Source organism: Peromyscus eremicus, chromosome 14 (assembly GCF_949786415.1).
Source record: "Peromyscus eremicus chromosome 14, PerEre_H2_v1, whole genome shotgun sequence".
NCBI classification, from domain to species: Eukaryota; Metazoa; Chordata; class Mammalia; order Rodentia; family Cricetidae; genus Peromyscus; species Peromyscus eremicus.
In genome coordinates this window covers 47001762-47027097 of record NC_081430.1, presented here as the reverse complement: position 1 = coordinate 47027097, position 25336 = coordinate 47001762, and the positions used below count along the sequence as shown (strand labels likewise).

The window sequence follows — 25336 nt, the reverse complement described above, 5'->3', positions numbered from 1 at the left end:
AGCTGGACTGTCAATCTGTGTGACGGCATGGTGTCGATTTTGAATTCTAAATCTACGATTGATGGCTTTTCCTCCAAAGTAGATAATGTATGGAGAGGGGATTTTGTTTGTTTTCTTTTGGTATCAGGGTCTTACTATGTATCCTTGGCTAGCCCCCAGTGCAGCCTACCCAGCGCTGATGCTACAAGGATTTGACACCAGAGGCAACAAAAGAACTTTTGAAACACCGTCTTCGGGGACATGTGTCATCCGTCAATGTTTTTGTGTGTACAATATTTTTTTTTTCCTGCTGAAGATTGAGTCCAGGTTTTTGGCATGTGTTAGGTAAAGAGTCTACCATTGAAATCATTGCGCTAAATACCCAGCCCCAGAGTGGTTTCTTCAGGTACTGCCACACTTTCCTCTACAGATTCACAGAGAAGGCAAATACCTAATGGTAAGAGTCAGTAAGACAGGAATGTGACTGGGAATCTGGGGGTGGCTTCATACATCGTCCGCTTGCCACTTCCAACCATGATGGAACATAGAAGCGAAAAATCTCAATGATGAAGAGTTTTCTGATAGTGTCTAAATTTCCTTCCACAGATAACAATTGGCAAAGACAAATACTTTGCAGTTTTCTCAAACCACTAGAGAATTGCGATGCCGACATTATATTTAATCCAGGTAGCTTTTGCAGATATCAAACTGAAGAATAAATTTAAAAACTGAGGAATGGATTGTGAATATTTCTTTTCTCCTTTTCTAAGCAACCCTCCTAGAATTTTTTGCATCTTGGAAGTGAATAATGATTTTTTTTTAAAATGTGATTGTTATAGAGATGTTTAAAGTCTGTTTGTGTTTCCCTGGGAGTGACTGTAGAGATGTAATTTGTGAAAAGGTCCCAGTGAGACAGTCCATGTGAAACTCATGTTTTCAAGAAAGCATGTTGGCAGTTGACAGATTCAGCAATTCACAAGGGCCTTTTATTTTCTGATACAATGTGAGAAGATGCCTATGTAAACAATTCTCAACCCTTATACCCCAAACATATGTGAAATGATCAATTTTGTCTCATCTTCTAGACTGCCATGCTCAAAGGTATGGACCACCACAGTACACACATGAATGTTTTAATTTTTTTAGGTTATTTTATTTTATGTGTACGAGTGCTTTGCCCACATGTATGTCGTCTGTCCACCATGTTTGTGACTAGTGCCTGTGGAGGCCAGAAGAGGCTGTCTGATTCCTGGAATTGCAGTTATTGAGTGTTGTGAACTGCCACGTGGGTGTTGGGAATTGAACCTGGATCCTCTACAAGAACAACCAATGCTCCTAACTTCTGAACCATCTTCATCCCTATGCACATTTTTTTTTATTTCAGAGTAATTTGAGATTTGCATTTTAAACATTGCACAGATAGTCCTGAGTCTAATCAATGTATTCCTCACCCCGTTCTCTCCACTGTCAATATCTTACATTGCCAAGGTATTCTTGCTACAACTAGGGAGCTAACAATGATACATTATTAACCTAATGCCATACTTATTTGTATTTCAGTAATTTCCTACCAATGTCATTGGCATTCCAAGTATTGAGCAAGGCTTTTTTTTTTTTAAATACGTTCTCTTAAAGCTCTTCTTCAAATAGTAGCAAACTCCAAATGAAAAAGCCCTCCAAAACTAATCACTTCCCTGCAACTAAAAATTTCAATTTCTACACAGGAGCTATATTACATTAACCTCAAATTGCTGACCATCTGCCAAGATCCATTTCCCTTCCGCGGCCCTCCAATGAAGCTACCACCTGTTATTCTGGAAATGCACGTTAAAAATTGAAAGTACAATGACTAACCATCTCCTTTGATTCTAAATTTGCTTTCTTAACTCTGAATTTCACAGGCAATTACACATTCACTAAGTTGATCCAACTAGGTGTTCTTAGGAATATTTATGGGGTCCTTCTGTTTCCAACCACATACAGTAGCCTGAACAGCCCTAAATTAAGTACATAAAGAGAGCTGATTCATTCAGTTGCTTTTTCTAGCAGGCTTCTTGTACTCAGAAAATCATATTCTACAGTCTGGAAATGAATTAGTATTTAACAATGGAAGTAAGATTAGAACGTTGTTGGTATAAATTCTATTTGTGCAACAACCAGCCCCAGGCCCCATCTTATCCCAATGGGTGAATATGAGACAAAAGAGCACCCTTTTCTACTTAATGCCAAAGAATCATAGCAGAGTCCTCCAAGGTGTTTTCAAATTAAAAAAAAAAAAGAAGTTTTTTTAAAATAACATCTTACATGTGACATACATAGAGAATCATTGAATAAATACTTGAAATGCAAAATATAAGTACTTTTAGAAAGTGTAGTAATAGAGTTCTTACATCTCAGTCTCTGGTCCACAAAGACTCACAGCATGTGTCCGGGAAGGATGATGAGTAAGAAAGTATCTTTGATTTGGCTAGAGTACTGGTCTTTAAAAAACAAGTTCCAAAATGCTTTACCACCACAAATCCCAACTTCCTACCTGGACTTTGGAAACTTCAAGTTTCTCCGAGTATATGTCACCCCATACTTACGTGACCCCAGTCTCCTTGCTGCATCTTGATGGACTTAGCAAGAGCACTGTACAGCTGTTACTGTCATACTTTTGTCTAGACATCCTCCTGCCTCGCTTTGTAAAGTCCCCCATTGAAATGGCACTTTATTGATCAGGTCCCTTCTCAAACTGTCAACATTGCATTTCTGTGCCACATTTTTCTTCAAGGCCCTGTCATTAAAGATTTTTTTCCATTACCAAATCTTTTCTTTTGAAACAGGGTCATATATAGCTCAAGCTGGTCTTGAGCAATAGAGCCAAGGCCAGTCTTGAAGCTCCTGATGCTTTTGCCTCCATCTCCTAAGGGCTGGGATTACAGGCATGTGCTATTGTGCCCGTCTTGCTTTTACCAAACTTTTAGGTTTCTTTAAGCCTTTTCACTACTTGTCCTTACATTGGGTCTCTGTGTTCATTCCTACAGAGTCCAATTATACTAAGAAAACCACTGAATTGATTTACAGAGAATCTCATCCTTAGATTTGACTATCTCTATATATGATCAATTCTTCATTTTCTATCATCTCCCATGGAGTCTGCTCATCCTACTGTACCTTCATCAGGAATTCTGTTAAGTGAATGTAGCAAGAATTCTTCCCAATTCCAATGTCATCTCAGAGATTTTTCTCTTCATGCCTATGCTGGTTAGTTTTCATCATCTTGACACAAACTAGAGTCATTTGGGAAAAGAGGATACTTAATTGAGAAGATGTCTGCATCATATAGCCTGTTGGCAAGTCTGCAGGAGGTATTTTCTAGATTAATGATTGATGTGGGAGGGCCTAGCCAACTGTGGCTGGGGCCACCCCTGGGCAGGTGGTCCTGGGTCTATAAGAAAGCAGGTTGCACAAGCCATGAAGAGCAAGCTAGTAAGCAGCATCTTCCCATGGTCTCTATTTAGTTCCTGCCTCTAGGTTCCTGCCTGGAGTTCCTGCCTTGGTTTCCCTTAATAGACTGTGACCTGGGATCTGTAAGCCCAATAAACCCTTTCCTCTCCGAGTTGCTTTTGGTCATGGTCTTTATCACAGCAAGAGGAATCTAACTAGGACAGCAGTCCTCTACCCCCAACATCTCAACCTTTTCCTTGGTACTAAATCTTCATTTTTTTCCTTCCATATTTGAAATTGACATAGGTCCTTTCTCCCTTACTGAACTACTTTCTGAATGGAAACGTATCAGCTTCTGTTTTCTTTCATGTTACCTGCTACATTTTATATGTATTTTGAAAATGATGACCACATATTTCTATCCCGTCTTCTCCTCCCCAGAATGTAAACACTGAGAATAGAGACTCTGTTGCATCTTCAGTGCCTAGTGCTTGACATGCAATAGGTGCTCAAAAACTACCTGTGGAATCAATGGTTTTTCTTTTCAGAAATAAACTTCATACAAGTTATGGGTCATTTATAAATCCAGCACTGGGAAAATGAAGACAGGCACATCTCTGGGGACTCACTGCCAGACAACCTAGCCTAATCAGTAAGCCCCAGGTCCCTATGAGAAAACCTGTCTTAAAAAACAAATAGGATGATTCCTGAGGAACAACACTTAAAGTCGTCCTCTGACCTCTACACATATGGGTACATACAATCACACACTTGTACCTGCACAACACACACACACACACACACACACACACACACACACACACACACACTACAAGCAGCCACCTTGTTAACTACTTTGAATTCGCTCTCACTCCTCTTCCCACATTACTTTCTCTTCTCTTTCACTGTTAACCTGGATATGCACAATGAGCAGTGACTATAACATAGCCTCGGTGCTATGCTGTCTTGAAATATCTTCCACCAAATTGGTCCACTGCTTTTTAACCAAGACTCACTCTTCTTTGCATGGGCAAAATGTAGCCCAGATCCTTTGCCAGACTGTAACATGAATGGTCTCTAGCCTAATTTCCAAGGGGTTTTGTGTTGCCTTTTGAAACCCCATGAGCTGAGCCTACCACTGTCCTCATTTTACTCAGAATTCTGTGCTAGTTGTTTTACTCTTTTGACTCTTTGGGGGCCTGCCACCCAGCTCCCCAATAATTACACATGGAGACCTAATTCTTACTTATAAATGCCCGGCCTTAGCTTGGCTTGTTTCTTGCCAGCTTTCCTTAACTTGAATTATCCCCTCTGCTTTTTGTCTCTGGGCTTTTACCTTTCTCTATTTCTGTATATCTTACTTTCACTTTTACTCCACGGCTGGCTGGCTGGCTGGCTGGTCCCTAGCGTCCTCCTCCTTCTCTTGCTCCTCCTATTTATTCTCTCTGCCTGCCAGCTCTGCCTATGCTTTCTCTTGCCTTTATATTGACCATTCAGCTCTTTATTAGACAGGCACAGTAACACAGCTTCATAGAGTTAAACAAATGCAACATAAAAGAATGCAACACATCTTTGCATCATTAAACAAATGTTCCACAGCTTATGGAAATGTAACATATCTTAAAATAATATTCTACAACAATTCTGTTTTTCTGAATTCTACTAGAATGACGCATCAATCTCTGCTTATGGCATTGTATGGTCTCTGGTGCCCAGAGCTCTAAACTCTTCTAAATACCTCCTACACATCAGTTCTAAAAACCTAAGAACCACATGGTCACAACACTCCTATTCCTCCTTACAATATTTCCATATTAGTTACTTTCCTCATTGGTTTGACAAAAGCTATTTAATGAAGGCAATCCTTACTCGGGCTCATCATTTGAAAGGATACAGCCCATCACAGTAGTGGCAGGAGCAATAAGTGGCTGATCACATTGCACCTGTGGTTAGGAAGCAGATAGAGATGAATGTGGGTGCTCAACTAGCTTTCTCTTTTTTATTTACTCCCAGATTACAGTCTGTGGAATTGGTACTGTTAATTCCATTGTGCAAGAATAAAGACCACTATCACAATTTTGGAGCCAAATTTGAAACAAGTATTTAATTAAATACTGGCCAGGATGATGGACTCTGGCCAGGTCCATTTCAGGGTTCCCCCAAAATGGTGATGAGTCACATTTTGTCAGGGCTTATAAAGGCAAACTCATAAGACTACTGTATTTCCCACCAGATCCAATCAGGGGCAAGCATACATCCTGATGTACTTCCTGCCTGTGTTCCTCCTGCCTACATGTAATCAAGCACATCAGTGCAGTTGGGTCAAATCAACTTGTTGAGGGGAGGGAAAACATGAGGCTCATTATCTTATATATAACCCCCTAGCATTTTAGGAAGTATCTGTCCTTGGGCAGGGGACTTACAGGTTAGAGGCATTTTTGTTCTATGGATCTCCTAGGCACAGTAATTAAAACTTAAAAAATAACTTTGGCTCTCACAGGACTAACCAATTCAGGTAAACCTCTCTAGAAATGACCTCATAAACATACTTAGAGGCTCATCTCCAGAGTGATTATAAATCCTGTCCCACTGACGATCAAGATTAACTACTGTGGTGAACATTGCCACACTGGAGCACCGTTGCCTTTGTGACATTCGAAATTTCTTATTCTGAAAAACCACAACACAAGCATCAAAACAATACAGAGGTGTGCAAGCTACTGAGATGGAGCTATCAGCAGTCCCTCACAGAGGGAATGGAGGAGACCCTCATTGCCTTTCTTCTCTGCTGCTCTCTCCTGTCCTCCACTACCGGTGGCCTGTGGGATGGGTTGCTAGAGACTTTAGGAGGTATGCTGACTGCAGACAGAACCTCAGGGAGTCAGTCTCCTTCAGTCATCACTTCGCTGGGATGGGAACTTTCTGTGATGTGGCTACTCTTGGGTCATCAATGCTGCTGTAACCTTTCCTTCACACTTGGTTCACTAAGTGGTGTGGTGGTTTGAATAAGAAAGGACCCCAGAGGCTCATCTATTTGAATGCTTAGTCACCAGGGAGTGGAACTCTTTGATAGGATTAGAAGGATTAGGAGGTGTGGCCTTGTTGGAGGAAGTGTGTCACTGGGGGTGAGCTTTGAGGTTTCAAAAGTCCATGCCAGATCTAGTCTCAGTTTCTCTGCCTGCAGATCAGGACTCAGAACTTAGTTCTCAACTCCTTCTCTAGCACCATGCCTGCCATGCCTGTTGCCAGGCTCCCCATCGTGATGGTAATGGACTAAACCTCTGAAACTGTAAGCCAGCTCCCCATTAAATGCTTTCTTTTATAAGAGTTGCCGTGGTCATGGTGTCTCTTCACAGCAATAGAACAGTGACTAAGACAGCCGGACTTCAGTGGAATCATTCTTTAGGTCTCCCTGTGTGCTATCCCTGGCGAGTAAATGACTCTGCATATCTTCCCATGAAAACACATTGTATATGACTCCTTTTCGAATAAATATCTCTGCATATCTTCCCAGAAAAACACATTGTATATGACTCCTTTTCCCTCGGGATGCCACAGTGTATTGTATTATTATCTCCAACTATACATTTATTTCTTCCTTACGTGAAGCTCAAGCATTCTTACCTACATGCAATGTTACCTCCCCTGAGAATACTATCATTCTTTCCTGCCTGCACAGCCTTTGGATTTGTTCATATGACTTATTGTTGTCACTGAGTTAAGAATGGGACAAATGTGCTTTCTAGACCCAGTGCTGGAAAGTGAAGTGGAGCAAGCCACTGGTACATACAATTGCCAGTTGCAGTGAGAAAAGAAAAGAAATGAGTGTTATTAGCTACTGGGATGCGTGTCTACATACTCAATATACAAATCTAATATTTCTGCACTACTCATCTCCTTATTCTTTATTTTTCTTCACAGACATGCATGTCTACATATTTATTATCTATTTTATGCCCTGGAACATAACCTTCATGAAATAAAGATTTTTGTCTGTTTTGTTCACTATTGTGTCCCCTGTCCTTAGAGCAAAGCATGATAAATAGCTATCACTCAGTGTATATTTACTGATAGTGATTAACTGTGAGATTGTTATTCTAAGCATCCATCTGAAATTAGATTGGCTTCTTCTTTTTTTTTTTTCCAGCACTGGAGACTGAATCCAGGACTCATGTATGCAAGGCATGCATTCTACTAAATGAGTTATATAGTTAGTCCAAAGTTTCCTATGGAGTTTAATGAGCATCATGGTGTGCTAGCTAGTTTTATGTCAACTCAACACAAGCTGGGGTCAGTCACTGTAGAGGAGGGATCCTCAGTTGAGAAAATGCCTCAATAAGATCAAGCTATAAAAGACCTGTAGGGTATTTTCATAATTAGTGATTGATGTGGGAGGGCCCAGTTCATTGTAGGTGGGGCCACCCCTGGGCTGATGTTCCTAGGTTCCCTAAGCAAGCCATGGGGAGCAAGCCATGACAGTACCCTTCTGTGGCCTCTGTATCAGTTCCTGCCCTGCCTGAGTTCCTGTCCTGACTTCCTTCAGTGATGGACTACAATATGGAAGTAAGTGTAAGCCAAATAAACCTTTTTCTCCCTATCATGCTTTTTGGTCATGATGTTTTATCACAGTAATAGAAACCCTAACTAAGCTACATGAATAGATGGAAAGTACTGATATTAAAAATCTCTAATTCTTCACACATGAGACTAATTAATTATAATTTTATAGTGGAGAAACCTGGCAGACACCGTTAACCAAGTGGACAAAGCCAATAAGGCTAATAATGGAACAAACAGTCATGAGTCTCTTGATACGATGCACTGAGGACACACACTTCTTCTTGTATTGCTGTCAGAAATGTATGCCCTGAACCTAGCAATGAGAAAGACCAAATGAGGAGCAGGATGCAAGCAGATGGTCTGAAGGTGATGGAAGACAAAGACAGAAACAATTGCAGACCAAAAGGGGACATAGAAACCAAATGCAAGATGTAATAAGACCTAGATCAAGTTTTAAGTTTTCTCCTATAAGAAACATCCATTGAAAAAAAATTAAGATGAGATTCATAGATGAAATAGTGCAACTGTGGCAATGTTGAGTTCATTATTTTGGTAATTGTGGAATATATTCAGGTGTATATCTTTAAACAAAGATGGACACAATAATGGCAAAATGCAATATAATATATATATATATATATATATATATATATATATATATATATATATGAGATTAAAAGGGGTTGATGGTCAAGGAAATGTGACAAATGTCAATATTGAGGAATCAAGAGATATGGGTAAAAATAAAAATACATAGTAACTTTTATCATATATGCCAATCTGATGTCTTAAAAGGGGGAACTGGAAAGACGGCTCAGTGGTAAAAAGCAATTGTTGCTCTTGTAGACAACCCAGGTTTGGTTCCTAGCACCCACATGGTTGTTCACAACCTACTGTAACTCAAGTTCTGGGTGGTCTGATGCCCTCTTCTGGCCTCTGTGGGCATTACACTCATATGGTCCACATATGTATATGCAGGTAATACACATAAAATAAACCTCAAAAAATTTCAAGAAAAGAAGGAAACAAAAACTCCTCATCAATAAATATTCTAAGCCAGGCTGTGGTGGCGCATGCCTTTAATCTCAGCACTTGGGAGGCAGAGGCAGGTGGATCTCTGCTGGAGGATGTCTTTTTGTACACTGTGAATATATATTGTTCCCATTGGTTAATAAATAAGCCGCTTTGGCCTATGGCAAGGCAGCTTAGAGGCAGGTGGGAAATCCAAGGAGATAGACAGGAAAGAGAAAGGCAGAGTCTAGAGAGACACCAGACTGTTGCCCAAGGAGAAACATGCCAACAGACCAGTAAAGCCACAGAACACGTGGCGGTACATAGATTAATAGTTATGGGTTGAGTTAAGCTATAAGAGCTAGCTAGCAAGAAGCCTGCCATAGGCCATACAGTTTGTAAATAATATTAAGCCTATGAGTGACTATTTTATAAGTGCCTGCAGGACCATGGGCTGGGCAGGACTGGAGAAAACTTTCAGACTACAGATCCCAATGAGTTCGAGGCCAGCCTAGTGGTCTACAAAGTGAGTTCCAAGAAAGCCAGAACTGTTACACAGAGAAACTCTGTCTCAAGAAAAATAAAATCCACATTGTATCTATGTGAGATCCAGTCTAAAACAACTTGAGATTTTAGCTTATGACAAGAAATTTACAGTTGCTTTTCTGATTTTGAAAAGTCACTTTCAAGATTCTTATGGTACAGAATGAGAAATACTTCTTAGCTCATTTACTATTATCATTCAAATTGACTGACTTTGCTTTTTCATGGAGTCTTCAAAGGAATTTTCCTTTGAGAAGCTGATGTGTTTGGAAACTCCATTGAATGCTATTAGTACTCTCAGAGGCTTAACAAAATTTTTGAATTACTATAACCATTAATAAAATCCATTTCTTTTTTTTTTCATTTTGGATTTTTGAGACAGTCTCTCTATTACTAGTTCAAATAGTAAGGAGCCCTGGTTCCTTGAACTTGCCATGTGGACCAAATTAGCCTTGACCTCACAGAGATCCACCCGTTGTCTGTTTCCCTAGTGCTGGGATTAAAGGTGTGCACCGCCACACCTGGCCCATTTATTTTTCAATCTATTCTCTTGGTATATGTGACATTTTAAAACTAAACAATTTGTTGATTCTATTTTTTTTTTAATTTTTTGAGGACAACAAGGCTTTTGTAGCTGGCCTTAAACTCACTATGTAGTCCAGGCTAGCATCAAATTCATCATCCTCCTGCATTAGACTTCAGTACTAGAATTATACTGAGCTACCACATCCAGCTCTGGGCACTTTCTTATAGGAATTTTAAGACCTTTGTTCCTGTAATTGTTTCCCTTCACATTTTTCAATGGAATGACCATGATGTGTCAAAGAGATTATCTATCTATCTATCTATCTATCTATCTATCTATCTATCTAATCTATTTCATATCCTTCTTGAGATTTTTTCTGAGCTTCTTGGATCTGTGGCTAGCTTTATAAAACTATCAGCTCTTATCTTTTTAAATATGTATCTTTGTTTTCTTTTCTCCTGAGACTTCAATTACACATCTATTAGTATGCTAGACTATTTACTATCTCACACAGCTTTTAAATACTCTGTTTTCTGTTCTAATCCCTTTTCACATTGTCTTTCTAATTTATTGCTGTAGTTTAAAATCACTAATCATTTTCACAGCGGTGTCAGTCTGCTGATGGATATACTAAAGAAATTCCTGGCCAAGGAACTAGCTCAGGAGATAATGAGTCTTCTGGTCTTAGACAGACAGAGAGACAGACACACACACACACACACACACACACACACACACACACACAAACACACAGTAAAAATGTAAAATGCTAAAGGAATTATTCATCTCTGTTGTATCTTTACTTCTGAAAGATTTTTTTGTAGCTCCTACTTCTACTGAAATCTATTACTTGTGTGTGTTATCCACTTTTTTCTGCCAGATTCTTTTACATATTAGTCATAGTTATTTTAAGGTCCTCAATAAGTTTCCCTCAGAGAAGGAGAACCAACAGGGTGTGTGTGTGTGTGTGTGTGTGTGTGTGTGTGTGTGTGTGTGTGTATGGATATATATATATATATATATATATATATATATATATATATATATATAATTGTTGTAGTGGTTTATCACATGTCCTTATGAAGATGAATGTCCCACAATCTGTCATCTTTAAAGAGGCCCAGTGGCATGATTCCAGATGCTATGCAAAGCACTGAGAGCACAGGAGCCAATGTGTAATTATCAGACCAACTCCAAAGGCCTTGGAGCACAAATATCTAAAGTGGAACAAGAACATACTAGCCAAAGTCAAGGTCAAACTTGCCCATCCTTCACTTTTTGTTTCTATTCCAGGCCTCAACAGATTGATGATGCCCATTTGTATTGGTAAAGGTGCTCTTTCTTTTTCTGAACCTAAATCCTTTAAAACATAGTGTGTATGCTAATTTTCTAGATTACTCCCCCATAGTACCAAAGCTAGTGATTCACACGTGGGCACTCAAATTCTGTGTAGGAATGATTATGGTGGTGACTCTTAGCCTTTTTCTTTCTGTGAAATGTTTTTCAATGGTAGAACTTTTGGTAATGTTCTTGAAGGAATTAGAAATGTGAAGCAACTTGAAATAATTCAGCAGTAGTTACAGAAAACCTCTCCAACAACCTATGACAACTTTCTGAATCTATGCCAGTATCCACAGTTACTTCATCTTCCAACCCTGCAGCGCTGTTTGAGTATAATTGTTTATGGACCTGAAAATATTCTGTTAATTCACCAAGCAAAGAGTTCTTGGGTTATATTAGGTTGATGTCAAGATATACTGCTTATTAGGTGTGCTAACACTATACTGTATTCTGTTATCTTCTGTAACTGAATGTTCTCAGTTATAAGGATAAGAGAAACCAGGTATTAGAGCACATGCTTAGCATGTGTGAGGCTCTGGGTTCAAGTTCCAGTGGGATAGGTGAAAGACTCAACTGCTGAAAAAATATATTTTATATTGATTGTAGTTTCACTCCATCAGGAACTCAATACCTTGTAGCAGCATATTGGTTCTGTGTTAGGAGACAATGTTCAGTAAGGCTCTCATGTTTCTGTATCTCTTTGAATGGGAGGCACTGACCACCTGTGCCCTAGACTACTTTGCAATGATGCTTGTGGAGTTAATGACCACGGAAAATAAAGGTAATGTCTCTTCACCAGGGGACAGGTTGATATTGTCCATTTGATAAAAGATGACATCTCCCTTTTGAGCAAAGCTCAGACAAGTTTACTGCCCATTATAAAACATCTAGGTTCCCAGTGCTTGACTAGGATTCCTTTTCAGTCATATAGGTATTGTCTGACCCTCTTTGTGTGAGAAGCAGGGCTCAGGGCACCTGACTGGTTGCATTCATATGGAAGAAGCTGTCTAATGGAACTATAATGGATGGGCACTAGTTTTACTCCATCACGAGATGACCTTTAACCAGTGAGAGAAAGGACTCAGGAGGAAGATGAACACATGAATTCTCCTCCTTTCTGCTTCCTATGGAATACTTTAGGGCACAATTTCTCTTTGCACTGAATGAAGGAAATCACATGTGCCAGGTGGGTACACTTGCTTACTTAGCCTGCTTTCTCTCTTCAGAAATTAGAAGGTGGCAGCCAGGAAATAATGCTTCTTTATGTTACATCTTATTCTTAATTTCTAGTTTTCCTCACTTCACATCCTTTTCTTCAACCTTCCTGCTCTGTGCTTGTCCATCCTTGGTATGTTGGTGCCTTAATCATTGCCTTAGTCTGTTTCCTTGAGAATCTAGGCTTAAAGTGTTGACTAAGAAGGAAGACCAAAGATCCTAAAGAATAAATAGATAAATGCATGCTCTCCAGTATAATACTATAGGGATAAAAATAAATAACTTCCTAAAAATCCAGTAGCAGGGCTACTATAAAGATTGCACGAGTTTAGAAAATGTGCTAGAGGGGCTAGAGAGATGGCTCAGAGGTTAAGAGCACTGGCTCTTCTTCTAGAGGTCCTGAGTTCAATTCCCAGCAACCACATGGTGGCTCACAACCATCTACAATGAGATCTGGTGCCCTCTTCTGGCCTGCAGGCTGAACACTCACTGTATACATAATTAATAAATAAATCTTTTTTTAAAAAAAAAAAAAAGAAAGAAAATATGCTAGAGAAATAAAGGAAAGCCAGTTCTGGAGAGTGTGGATGGAACTGTCACAGGACACATTGGAGAAGGGTATTCATTGTCCAGTGCTGCCAAGTAAAGCAACCAATCAGGTGCCCTAAAAACCAGAAATGTGTTGATGTAGTTCTGGAAGACAGACCAGAGATCAAACTGGCAGCATGATTAGATTCTTCGGAGGAATTTGATGAAAGAAACTGTTTGATTCCTTCCATGACCTTCTGTTAGCTTCTGATGGGTGTAGGAATCCCTTGGTGCTCCTTAGCTTACCTCTGCCTTCGTCTTTACAAGACATGTTCCCTCTGTGGGTTTCTGCGTTCAAGTTTCCCCTTCATGTAGGGATGCCGGGCATATCAGACTTAACCTAGTCTGGGGCAAACTTTTATGTCTACAATGAAATCTTTTCCAAATGAGGTCAAACTCTAAAGAACTAGGGGTAAGGGTTTCAACTTGTGGTTACTGGGGCCTGGGAAACACAGTTCGACCCCTAACTAGACAGCATACAATCCAAATCTGGACTGGACTTCAGATTCAATAGGATTCTGGGTTGACAGTAGATAATTGAGATTACAGCCCAGCATACAACTGTCCCTCGAGTATGTCTGAAGTTCTGGAGAAGCCTGGTTAATTTTTGGAATGATCATTAATGCAGGGTGACTGGACATCAAGGTCAGCTCAGAAGAAGGAGAGAGTAGCTAGGGATAAGTCTGCTAAAAACAGATTGGAAATTTGGGGCGGCACAATGTCAGTCCTTCATTTTATAAACAATTCAAAACTGCCTAGTTTGTTTTATATTACTTGTTATAGTTTCCTAATCATAGACACAATGTTGTGATTGAATAGCTGAGGAGTTGGCTCAATCAGTAAAATGTTTGTCTTGCAAGCATGAGGATCTGTGCTCAGAGTTCAATTCCCAGAATCCATGTTAAAACAAAACAAAACCAACAATAAAAACAGCAAAAGCTGAATGTGGTGGCTGTGAGCTTGTGATCCCAGAACTGGGGATCACAAGGTAGAGGTAGAGACAGGCAAATCCTTGGGACTTCATAGACAACCACCTAACCTACTCAGGGGTGAACTTCAGACCAGAGTGAACCTGTCTCAAAACAGGTAGATGAATTGTCCTGAGAAATGATACTAAAGTTGCCTTCTGGTTTCCACAGGTACATGTGCATATATCCTTGCATGTACATGAATACAAACCACACACATACACACGTACACAAACTGTAACCAAAATGTTGAATTGGGGTTGGAGAGATGGCTCAGTGGTTAAGAAAACTGGCTGTTCTTCCAGAGGACCAGGATTTGATTCCTATTACCCACATGTCAATTACCAACCACACAGTTCCATGAGATCTGATACCCTCTTCCGGCTTCCACTGGCAATGCATGCATGTGGGATATAGATATATACAAGCAAGCGAAACAGCCATAAAATAAATCTTAAAAAATTATTTTTATATATTTATTTTATATTTTTATTTATATATAATATGTTTATATATTATTTATAATGTAAATATTTTTGGAGAGAGAGGGTTCGCAAAGGGGTCTTGACCCACAGGTTAAGAACCACCGGTCTGCAACATCATAAGGCATTTCATGGGTCATCATTGTAAACAAGCAAGTTAAGGGCAAGATGACCTACCAAGAGAATTAATGTGCAGACTGAGCCTATTAAGCACCATGAGACCCATGATAGCCACCTGAAGTGGGTGAAGGAAAATCATGAGAAGAAGAAAAAAAAAAACCCAAAGATAAAGGTGCCTGGGTTCAGCTGAAGCACCAGGCTGCTCCATCTGGAGAAGTACAGTTTGGGGAGACTAACAGGAAGGAGCCTGGGCTGTTGAGCTGCCGAGTCTATTCCCTTTGAATTCATGGCTTAATGTATAAAAAGAAATAGAGGACCTAGAGTGTTATATTTTTTTTAAAAAAATAAAACACAATGTTGGTTGGCTGTTCCCTATGAGTTAGAGAGTTTACCATGGTTTGAGTTCCCAGTTTATTTTCTTATTAGAGTCCTTGGTTTCCACTGGTCCCTTTCTGACAAGTTAAGGACTTTTTCGTATGACATTGCTTCCCACACAAAAGCTCAGAGGAGAAGCTCCATTTCTTTCATTAAAAAAAAAAATAGAAATCTACCCAACTGTTCAAGAGTGAGTAGTGACTTTGTCATCTCTCTGACTTCATTCCACCTTCCTCTCCATGGAGGTACCGATTCATCCTCATCCCTCCTGCGGAATTTCCCTGCCCACATCCGGCTCCTTCAGCATCTCTTTTTCTGGGCCAAGCACCCATTCAGGTATTTCCCCAAGCAAACAGAATTCTCTTCTCATGGAAAATTCTGAAAAATAAGATTCTCTTTTTACATAGGTTTTTAAAAGGCTCTCACAAAACATACCCAGAATAGTTTTAAAATTACCCGTATCACAAATCTTAACACGTTGGTGTCTTTTGTTCCAGTTGTCATTATATTATATAACTGGGCTTATTCTATATATACATTTACTTTGTATTCTACTTAAAAAATTTATGCATTCTATTATAGAAACTTGTCGTTGCTGCCAGAATGTATCATAAAAAACAATTTACAATTTTTATAATATTTTTGCCATATTGGTTGGATGAGTTTGCATAAAACTACCCTTTTGGCTAGACATTTTGGGTTCTATATTGTCATTCTCCTTACTTGTATTATAGTAAATACTTTTATCCTTTTTTAAAAATATAATACTGAGCTTAGTAAATGCTAGGCAAACCCAATAATAAATATTTTAACACATGAATCTTCTCCACTTTTTTTTTTTTTTGCTATTATATTGGGATAAATCCTAGGTGGAGAATTGGCAAGCTGAAGAACAAGGCCATCTTAAGTATTAAGATAGGTACTGCTGAAATGTTTCTAGAGATGAGAAGTGGCATGATTAGATACAAGATTTTCATTCTACAGATAATTCAAGTAGCCGACTCCATGGAAGAGATAATTAGATGCTGAATTGAACTATAGCGATGGGGGGCTGGGAGAATGTTGATATAAAGACAGGAATGAGAGTCAGTGATACTTCTAAAACAGACAGCCAGGTTTTGGGGGGTAAGAAACAGTGAAAATCAGAGGCAACTCACTCTGCCTATCTGCCTAATTAAGGTAATACTGATTTTTTTTTAAAATATAGAAAGAGACAGTTAAGATGTACAGATGTGCAGGAAAAGATAATTTGGTATGGGACTTATTTTATTTGGATTATATGCCAGTTTTTAAAAGCTTTGGGTGGAATCTAATAAGCTTGTGGAATCATTGTTCTCCAGCAGGGACATCTGTTGTTCTTGCCAGTCTGACATCTGGCACTCCTTCACAGGAGGAATTTTGGGTGCCAGTCTGGTTTAGAAGGAGCCTTGTCTCAGAGCTGCATTTATTTATACCTGGTTTTTTAATTAAATTGTAGGTGTCTTTGGTTTGGTAAATGAAGATGGGGGATGATTAAGCATCCAGGTCAGACCTGAGGAGTACCTAGCGGCATCCATCCCTTAGTCTGTTAACACCACTGGAAGGGTTGGTCTTCCCCATTCTCTTTTCCTGTAGCTTTGACACACCTGGCACTACTCTGTGGCTTCTAAGGAGGATCCATAACTCAAGTCAGCAAATTAGAGACAACGAAGTTGATGTATACTAATTTCCAGGGGATGACCAAAAATTAAAGCTATTTCCACGGGATTCCAAGCTAAGGAGGAGCTGGTGGCAATTATTTTGCTTATCTGGCAATTGAACCAACACCAAGTAAATCTAGGTTATTTCTAATGACCTGGTTCTGATTGGCATCCTAGGATTCACATACATTGATGCCAGTTCTTGAAGTTTTCAGTCTTTTGAGATATTACAATTCTCTTTAATCTTAAGGTACTTTACAACCAAATAGGTTCTGACTAACACAGTAATACAGTACGAGTATCAGAAAATGATTGTTTTCAGGTAAAACCAAGAGGAATCCTACTGTGAGTACATAATATTTTGTTTTATATTTAATGGTTGACATAGAAATAAGGAATATCTGTGTTAGGTTCTGTATACAAATAAGAGTGATCAAAGGCACCGTTGTAGAAATTAAAACATTAGTACAATTTATAACTGCCTGAAGTCGATAGCCAGAATATCATAAATTTTAGTTGTGTTTTACATACTTTGCTTCGTGTGTGTGTGTGTGTGTGTGTGTATACATGCATGTATACTTGCCTTTGCATGTGTGAGTAGAGGCCAGAGGTCCATGTTGGCTATCTTCCTCTATGCATCTTATTTAATTTTTAAATTACATTATTATTATTAGTAGTAGTAGTAGTAGTATGGGGGCACATGTACAAGTGGGAGTCAGAGGACACCTTGTGAGGGCTGGTTCTTCATTATACCACATGGTTCTCAGGGATCAAACTCAGGTTGTTAGATGTGGTGACAAGCTCCTTTATCTGCTGAGCCATTTTGCTGGCCCCACCTTCTTTTTTGAGACAAGCTCTTTCACTGAACCTGGGCCTTGGTCTTTTTAGCCGGCTGAATGGTCAGTGAACCCCCAGGAAACACCTATCTCTGCCTCCCTAGCATTCAGCTTTCTATGTGGGAGCCAGAGCTCTGAGGCTCACGCCTGGGCAGCAAGCACTTCCCCTCCAAGGCACGCTCCCCGTTGCTTACCTTACGTTTCTTTTATAGGTTGGAGGATACATAGCATGGTGCTGACACGTGAATAGCAGCAGGAAATACTTTATTTACGTGAATTTTAGAATACTCGTCAAGTATCTGGAATATATAGCTTCATACTAGGACTTTGCATTTCAAGAAACAGATTACCAAAGGATTATGATTCTTTTACTTAAAATGTCCACCAAGTGTCCACTTGTTGATCCAAGGAATGAATATCTGAGGGTCTGGTTGCCACATTATATTTTCATGATTTTCGGAGGGTTACAACACCTCATCTAGCAGTAGAGGCTTGACTACCCTTTCTGCTAGGACACTAGTAACAGATCACATTGAGAACTGATGGGGTTTGGCTTTCTTCCTTGGGTATTCATGAGTGGTTCATTTTCTAGCCACCGCTGTGCCTCAGCCATCTCTTTTAGTCTTGAGTTGTCGTTTGAGGATGGCTTAATTAAGAATGTTTTTGCTTCATACTCTACCCTTGGGTCATTAAAAATTGCAATGGAAAATATGATAATGGGAAAATAAATTATTTAAATCTATTATTAATCTGAAGTTTTTAAATATGTATCATGGGATCTGTAAAACACCACGCTGAAAAAAAAATCTGTACAGAAAGAAACTCTTATTCTTCTTCATCCTGCCTCATAAAAATTATATGTAGCTAGTAATTAATATTTTACAGATGTATGGCAACAAATATTTAATTTTTTCTAAATGTACTGCTTGAATTTACATAGTCAACGTCTCTTTCAAGAGTGATCTACCTGATTACAATTATTTAGACCATCTGATTTCACAATTATGCTAAAACATGCCCTTCAAGAAGTAATTTTAATTAAGAGATAATTGCTGATATCCAAAACAGCAATTGAAAGAACGAACGTCCGGGGGTGGGGGTAAGGAGTGGGGGTGGAAGAGGTAACGCACATTTATAATCCCATCATTCAAGAGGCAAAAACAGGAGGATCCCGAGTTTAAGGCCTGTTCAGCAACAGTAGTAACAAATCCAGGAGTCATTGCTATTCATTAGGACATTGTATCTAATGTGTCAAAAGTATATTTGCGAGGTCGGATTTTATTCTTACCAAATTTCTGGACCAGAGAGCACTATAATAAGCAGAAATACACACATAAGTTCTGGAGGAGGCAGTTAAGGGTTGAAGTTAACATTCTGGTGTTAATTCACAGGCATACGAAGTAGCTGAGGTCGCTGTAAAAGGGTGTGCGGGATGCCCAGATTCCTGGCGGGGGGGGGGGGGAAAGCCGAGCAACAGGAATCCAAATCTGAGGGGCTGGGTGAGGAATCCAGGTCCTGCGAGGGTAGGAACACGTGCTTAGACCTTGGGAGGGAGGGCTGTGGGTTAGCCACAGCCTAGGGGCATGCAGGGGAGCTCTTAGACTGGGCTCAACTCCGGGAGGGGCGGGGCTACCGGATAGGCGGGGCTAGAGCACGGCGAGGGGCGGGGCGAGAGCCTTCGGGGGGCGGGGCCGCGCGTCACCGCCCGCCCGCCCTCCCGCCACTCAGCTGGGGCTCGGGAGCGCGCGGCGCGGCACCGCCGGGCCGTGGAGGCGAGGCCGCGGCTAGACCGGAGCGCCGCAGGTGACCCCGGCAGGGAGCCGGGTGCGCGGGGCGGGCTGAGCAGCAGCGGGCTGGAGGCGGGCCCCCCATCCCCGGGTTTGGTTGTGTCCCCGTCTAGACGCAAGGGCTGAGGAGACGCGGCGAGCTCCGAGACGCGCCAGGCTCCCCGCCGGCCGGCGGCGGCGCTATAGCAGCCTGAGCTCAGCATGTTGGGTGAAGCGAGCCTTTTCCTCCCGCCCGTGGGCTGAGGCGGCGGCGGCGGTGTCGGCGACCGCCCCAGCGACATGCACCTGCCGGGCTCGGTTTAAGAGGACGCATCCGGGCCGCCAGCGGGAGAGCTTTCGTCCCCCAAGACCCCCGCGGCCACCGCGGGCCCGAGCCGCAGCGACGGGTGGGCGCCCCGACATGGCGGCCCGGAGCGCCCCGAGCTGCCACCTGCGGCTCGAGTGGGTGTACGGCTACCGGGGCCACCAGTGCCGCAACAACCTCTACTACACGGCGGCCAAGGAGATCGTGTACTTCGTGGCGGGGGTCGGCGTGGTGTACAGCCCGCGGGAGCATCGGCAGAAGTTCTACCGCGGCCACAGCGACGACATCATCAGGTATGGGCTCCCAGGGAGCGCTGTCACCCCTGTCAAGCGCTCTCAGAGTTTGCACCTGCCTGTCCTTCTGCAAGTCGTGACCGCTCCTGCATCCCCCACCCCCCTCCACCCCGGGAAAGCAATGTGCATCTCTCCAGTCCCCAGCCCACCTGCTTAGCACGCTGTGTTTTCCCCTTCTCCTTATTCCCGGGGAGCCTCCTTCGGAGAGGATCGGAAGGACGGTCCGCAGGTCATTTGCCTCCCTGATGGCTTTGTGACCTTTCCCGTTCCATCCAAAATCAGGAAACTTGTCGAAAGGTTGTTTGGCTAACACTTAATTCTTTTTTAGACCCCGTGATTGATTGCCTGTGAAATGAAATCTTATAGAGCCAGGGGTAGAAAATACTTAACGGAAGACTGACCCAAGCAAGCTCCGCAAAGCGGAGGCTGGACTTGGGTAGCGCGTCACACACAGTCCGGGAGGGTACTCAACTCTGGGCCACAGTTACTAGTTCAGGTTTCACTACCAGCAGTTATCAACAGAGAAACTCAGCTATTACTCTCAAGGCAATTCACGGGCGGTTAAAATTCACAGTGGATGGCAGTTTGAGGGTATGTCTTATATGAGAAATAATCCCACTGATGTCCAGTTCTGTTGTTTATCTTCATCAGAGTAATCTTAAGTTTGCTTTCCTGTTTATAATTTAAATCACAGCGTGTGTGTATTTTGCTCTTTATTGATCTGCATCTTAAAGTTGGTCGTAATGTTTATATGTATCTGTGGGAAGCAGTACATATAAAGGCTGATTTTCAGCATCTCAGCTGAACTTTTATGTTAAAGTGAGGAGCTTTAGAATTGATAATTGCCTCAAGCACATTTTGGTCTTCTATCGAAGTGACTATTATAGAAAATTTGAGAGTGTGTTTGTGTTGCTGCTTCTGAGTTTTTAACACAGGTCCTGTGATCAGGCTTAAAATATTCCTTCATGGGTATTTCACTAGATTCAAATTAGGCACTTCAAACCAGTATCATGGTTTGATACCTAGTAAGCAAGATGCTCTGGAGCTGAAATTCCGTGAAGTTGTGTTATTTTGGCTCTCTATACATATATAAAGGGAAGAGGGCCTAAGGCAAGCAGAAAGTCAGGTAGGATGGAGCAAAGTAAAAGTAAACAGAATTTGAAATTGTAGAGTATGGAAGGCACGGTGGGGGGGGGCTTTTATTATTATTTACTTGATTTGTAGACACTGCAGTGAAGGTTTTCTAGATTGCACTTTTGGGAAAGGAATCTGAGAAGCAATTTTATTCTCCTCAAATTAGGATTTTTCTGTTGTGGTGGTGATGAGGGCTTGAGACCTAATATAAGTCCAAAACCACTAACTTGAACAGAAGTAATAGTAATTACTAATCTTACTGATCTTATTATTCACCTCAAGAGCAGAGTTATCCCAGCTTCTTTTCTTTCCCCTCAATCTTGTCATGTCTATCCTTTGCTTTACCTACATGAAGTGGCTTTGAGATACCCCCCTCCAAATTCAGTAAGTGGTGCTCGTATGAAGGATTGAGATCTTTATAGTGAGTGCAATGACATTGTTTTTATTCCTTGTGAGAGCTGTATTATAGTGAGGCTTTCCTAAACTTGATATGATTTATTTGAGGGGAGCTGGAAGTTATGTCTTCATTCTTCTAGCAGTCATTAGAAGCTGTATTATATGTCACACTACTTGAAAATTTTTTTTATTCTTTTTGTCATACTGCAGATTGAACCCAGGGCCTCACACATAGTGAAGTGCTGTATCACTGAACTACACTGACTGCAATTTTTATATTTCATTTCAGCATACTATAAAGAAGGTTGTACTTTGCCTTCTGCAAGACATATATGTATCTCAAAATACTTCCAAACGGCAAACATACTCTACATGTCTGTGATTTGATATAAAGGATACATTCTTATATAATTTATGACAATTTAAAAGAATTTCCTGAAAAGTTGTAGTGGGTAGTAAAATTTGAACCATACAGTGTAGTAAAAATTGTGGCACAAATTTAATACAATACTAAGAATATAATTGAGAAATCATATCAAAGTGCTTTGGAAATTGTATGTCAGATAGTAATGACAGACTGACTAGTCTTGCAAAATAAAACAGTCAAACATTAAAACCTGTTTCTTTTTTCAATTCAGTGCTTGACCTGTAAGCGTAGAAACCATTCCAATAATTATTCAGTTTTTTCACAGCAGAAGATACAACATTCATAAATGTGATGAATAGTAGAAAAGAATGTTATGATATTAGCCTTAATATGAAAATGTTTTCATCAGTTTTATTCCCATATCTGCTTAAAATTTACTTGTGGTTTTATTTACTTGGTGAAATAAAGCTCAAGGCTAAGGCTGTTCTAAAATGAATAGGTAGTTGTCATTTGGTTTTAAAAATGTAAGTGCTATGTTGTAAAGTTTGAAAGTCTATTATTTGATGCTTCTATAATCTTACTGTCATCTAGGATGGCTCAAGGTGGGTCCATATCACATTTTATTACATCGCTTATAGATGTTTTCCTTATTTTGCCCTGTAAATCTGTGTGTAGTAAACTTCTCTGGTCATTTTTCCTTTATTAGTATTTATTCCAGTAACTTGTTTATACTTGGAAGTGAACTTCAATGTCTCAATAATACAGGACTTTTTCTTTGTGTACATGGTGTGTGTGCGTGTGCGCATGTGTTTCAAGTTCTGTTGTTTCAATTTCTCTTTTCATTTAGCATTAGCAACGGTTTTTATACTAAGTTATAATATATTACTAGTTCTGGTTTTAACAAAAGATACTTATCAATGTTCTGGTCTGAAACTTTTGCTAATTGGTCCCCTCCCCCACAAAGGATTTTATAGCTATTAATTTACATTTTTTTGTTACTGCCAATCAACATTTATTTGGCAAAGTAGTGGATATTATCAGAAGTTTTCAAATCATGTACACCAGGAAAGACCATGAATAGGATATAGTTAACTTGGTGTGTTTTCACATTAACCTCTGGTTTATTCAATTGTCCACATTTTATAGATCTAGAACTTGAAATGTTTAAAAATAAATCAATCTATTCCTTCAGAAGACTATTTCTCCCTATTTTCCTTGAAGACTCACCTTAAGTATTCTGGGAAACAGCACTACCCAGTGTCATACTCTCGTGCTATGACAGAATATTTAAAATTTGTTTTACTGTCTTCATCATCTCCGTTTACCTTTGGTTCTGTTTTGATATAGCCATTTCTCTCAGGATCACCAATGACTTCACGCACTGCCAAACGCAGTGGCTAATTATCAGTTTATGTCCTTTTCAATTTCTGTCACCATTTGACATATTTGGTCATGCCCATCTTATTAAGATACTTTCTAAAAAATTCCAAAAATTGTACAAATGTTGATATGTGTATATATTATATAATATTTAAGTCTGTGTAAAATATTTGTGTCCTTAAACATTTATCATTTCTTTTTGCTGAAAACATTGAAAGTCCTTCTAGTTGTATGAAATAGAGAGTACATTTTCATTAACTGTAGCCATCCTACTGTGCAGTACCACACTTCTTACTCCTAACTATAACTTAGGACTCACTGATCGTCTTTTTCCATCCCTACCTTCTGTCTTGTTTTCCCTAGTCTCTTATGAGCACCATTCTACTCTCAGGTTGTATGAGATCAGTTCAAAACACAGTTCCATATATGAGAGAGAGCTTGTAATTTGTTTTATTTTACTTAGCAGTGATCTCAAGTTCTAACTATGTTGTCAAAATGATGGGATTTTGTCCTCTTTGTGGCAGAATAGTAGTGTGTGTGTGTGTGTGTGTGTGTGTGTGTGTGTGTGTGTGTGTGTATAAAACTAAGGAGAAAGAATCAGGACTATTAAGAACATTTTTTTTGTAGGTGCTCAGACAGGGTGGAAGGGAAGCCTCACTGTTCAGGTGATACTCTAGAGACTTGGAGGTGAGGAAATATACTGTGTTGGAATCTGAGTAAAGGATAGATTAGGCAAAGAGATTCTTCTCTATGGAAATTCTGAAGTAGAAGGCCTAATGGATTTCAGGAACAATAAGGAAATTGGTGTGTCTGGAGTAGCATGAACTTGGGATCAGTGAGGTAAAGGTGAGATGGAGTAGATTGTGTAAGACCTTCCTAAGTGGAGTTTTGGCCTTCTCTCTGAGACTGGAAGTTTTTTTTTTTTTTTAACAATTGTAGTGGTTTGAATAAGAATGGTCCCCATAGGCTCATTGATTTGAATACTTAGTCATCAGGGAGTGGCACTACTTGAGAAGAAATAGGAAGTGTAGCCTTGTTGGAAGAGTTATAGCCTTGTTGGAGTAGGTGTGGCCTTGTTGGAGGAAGTGTGTCACTAGCGGTGGGCTTTTAGGTTCCAAAGATCAAGCCAGGCCCAGTGTCTCTCTTCTCCTGTTGCCTTTGGATCTAGATGTAGAACTCCCAGCTACTTCTCCAGTACCACGTCTGCCTACATGCCACCATGCTCCCTGCCATAATGATAATAGAATAAAACTCTGAAACTGTAAGCAAGCCCCAATTAAATGCTTTCCTGTATAAGAGTTGCCATGATCATGGTGTCTCTTCACAACAATAGAGCACTGACTAAGACAACAATTTAATGAAGTTGCTGGCTTGGAGAATAATGAAGTACTGGCTTGGAGAATAATGAAGTCACACAGGCTTCTATATTCAGAATATACTGGAGAAGAGGAGCAGGAGGGAAGCAGGGAAACCACTGAGGGGCCTGTTGTAGGACTTCTTTCCAGAAGTATTGGTGGCTTGGACCAGTCACGAGATATTGGGAAGAATAACAATGAAAGCAGTGAGAAAGGTAAAATTCCAAGTGTATTTTAGAGATAGGAGCAGTATGGTTGATTAATCAATCAGATGTAGATTATGAGAGAAAAGGAAGATCAATAATGACTGCTGTGGGATGGTCGGTATGTCAAATCTGTTGCTCTTATTGGTCAATAAATAAAACACTGATTGGCCAGTGGCCAGGCAGGAAGTATAGGTAGGACTAACAGAGAGGAGAATTGAGAGAACAGGAAGGCGGGGAGAGACACTGCTAGCCACATGTGACAAGCAGCATGTGAAGATGCCGGTAAGCCACAAGCCACGTGGCAAGGTATAGATTTATAGAAATGAATTAATTTAAGTTGTAAGAATGAGATAGCTAGAAGCCTGAGCCATTAGGCCAAACAGTTTAAATAATATAAGCGTCTGTGTGTTTATTTTATAAGTGGGCTGTCGGACTGCCTGGGCTTGATGGGACCCGGAGAGA

At 40.3% G+C, this 25336-nt stretch overlaps 1 protein-coding gene across 1 annotated transcript in view; it reads left to right on the top strand.

Annotated features, from left to right (window-relative positions):
* The first annotated feature begins 19806 nt into the window (after positions 1 to 19806).
* Positions 19807 to 25336, top strand: part of Eml5 (EMAP like 5) — a 120278-nt gene continuing 114748 nt past the window's right edge. The window contains exon 1 of the mRNA XM_059279779.1: positions 19807 to 20036. Within this exon, the coding sequence (XP_059135762.1) occupies positions 19840 to 20036 (197 nt within the window). The 5' untranslated portion in view covers positions 19807 to 19839. The remainder of the gene's footprint in view (positions 20037 to 25336) is intronic.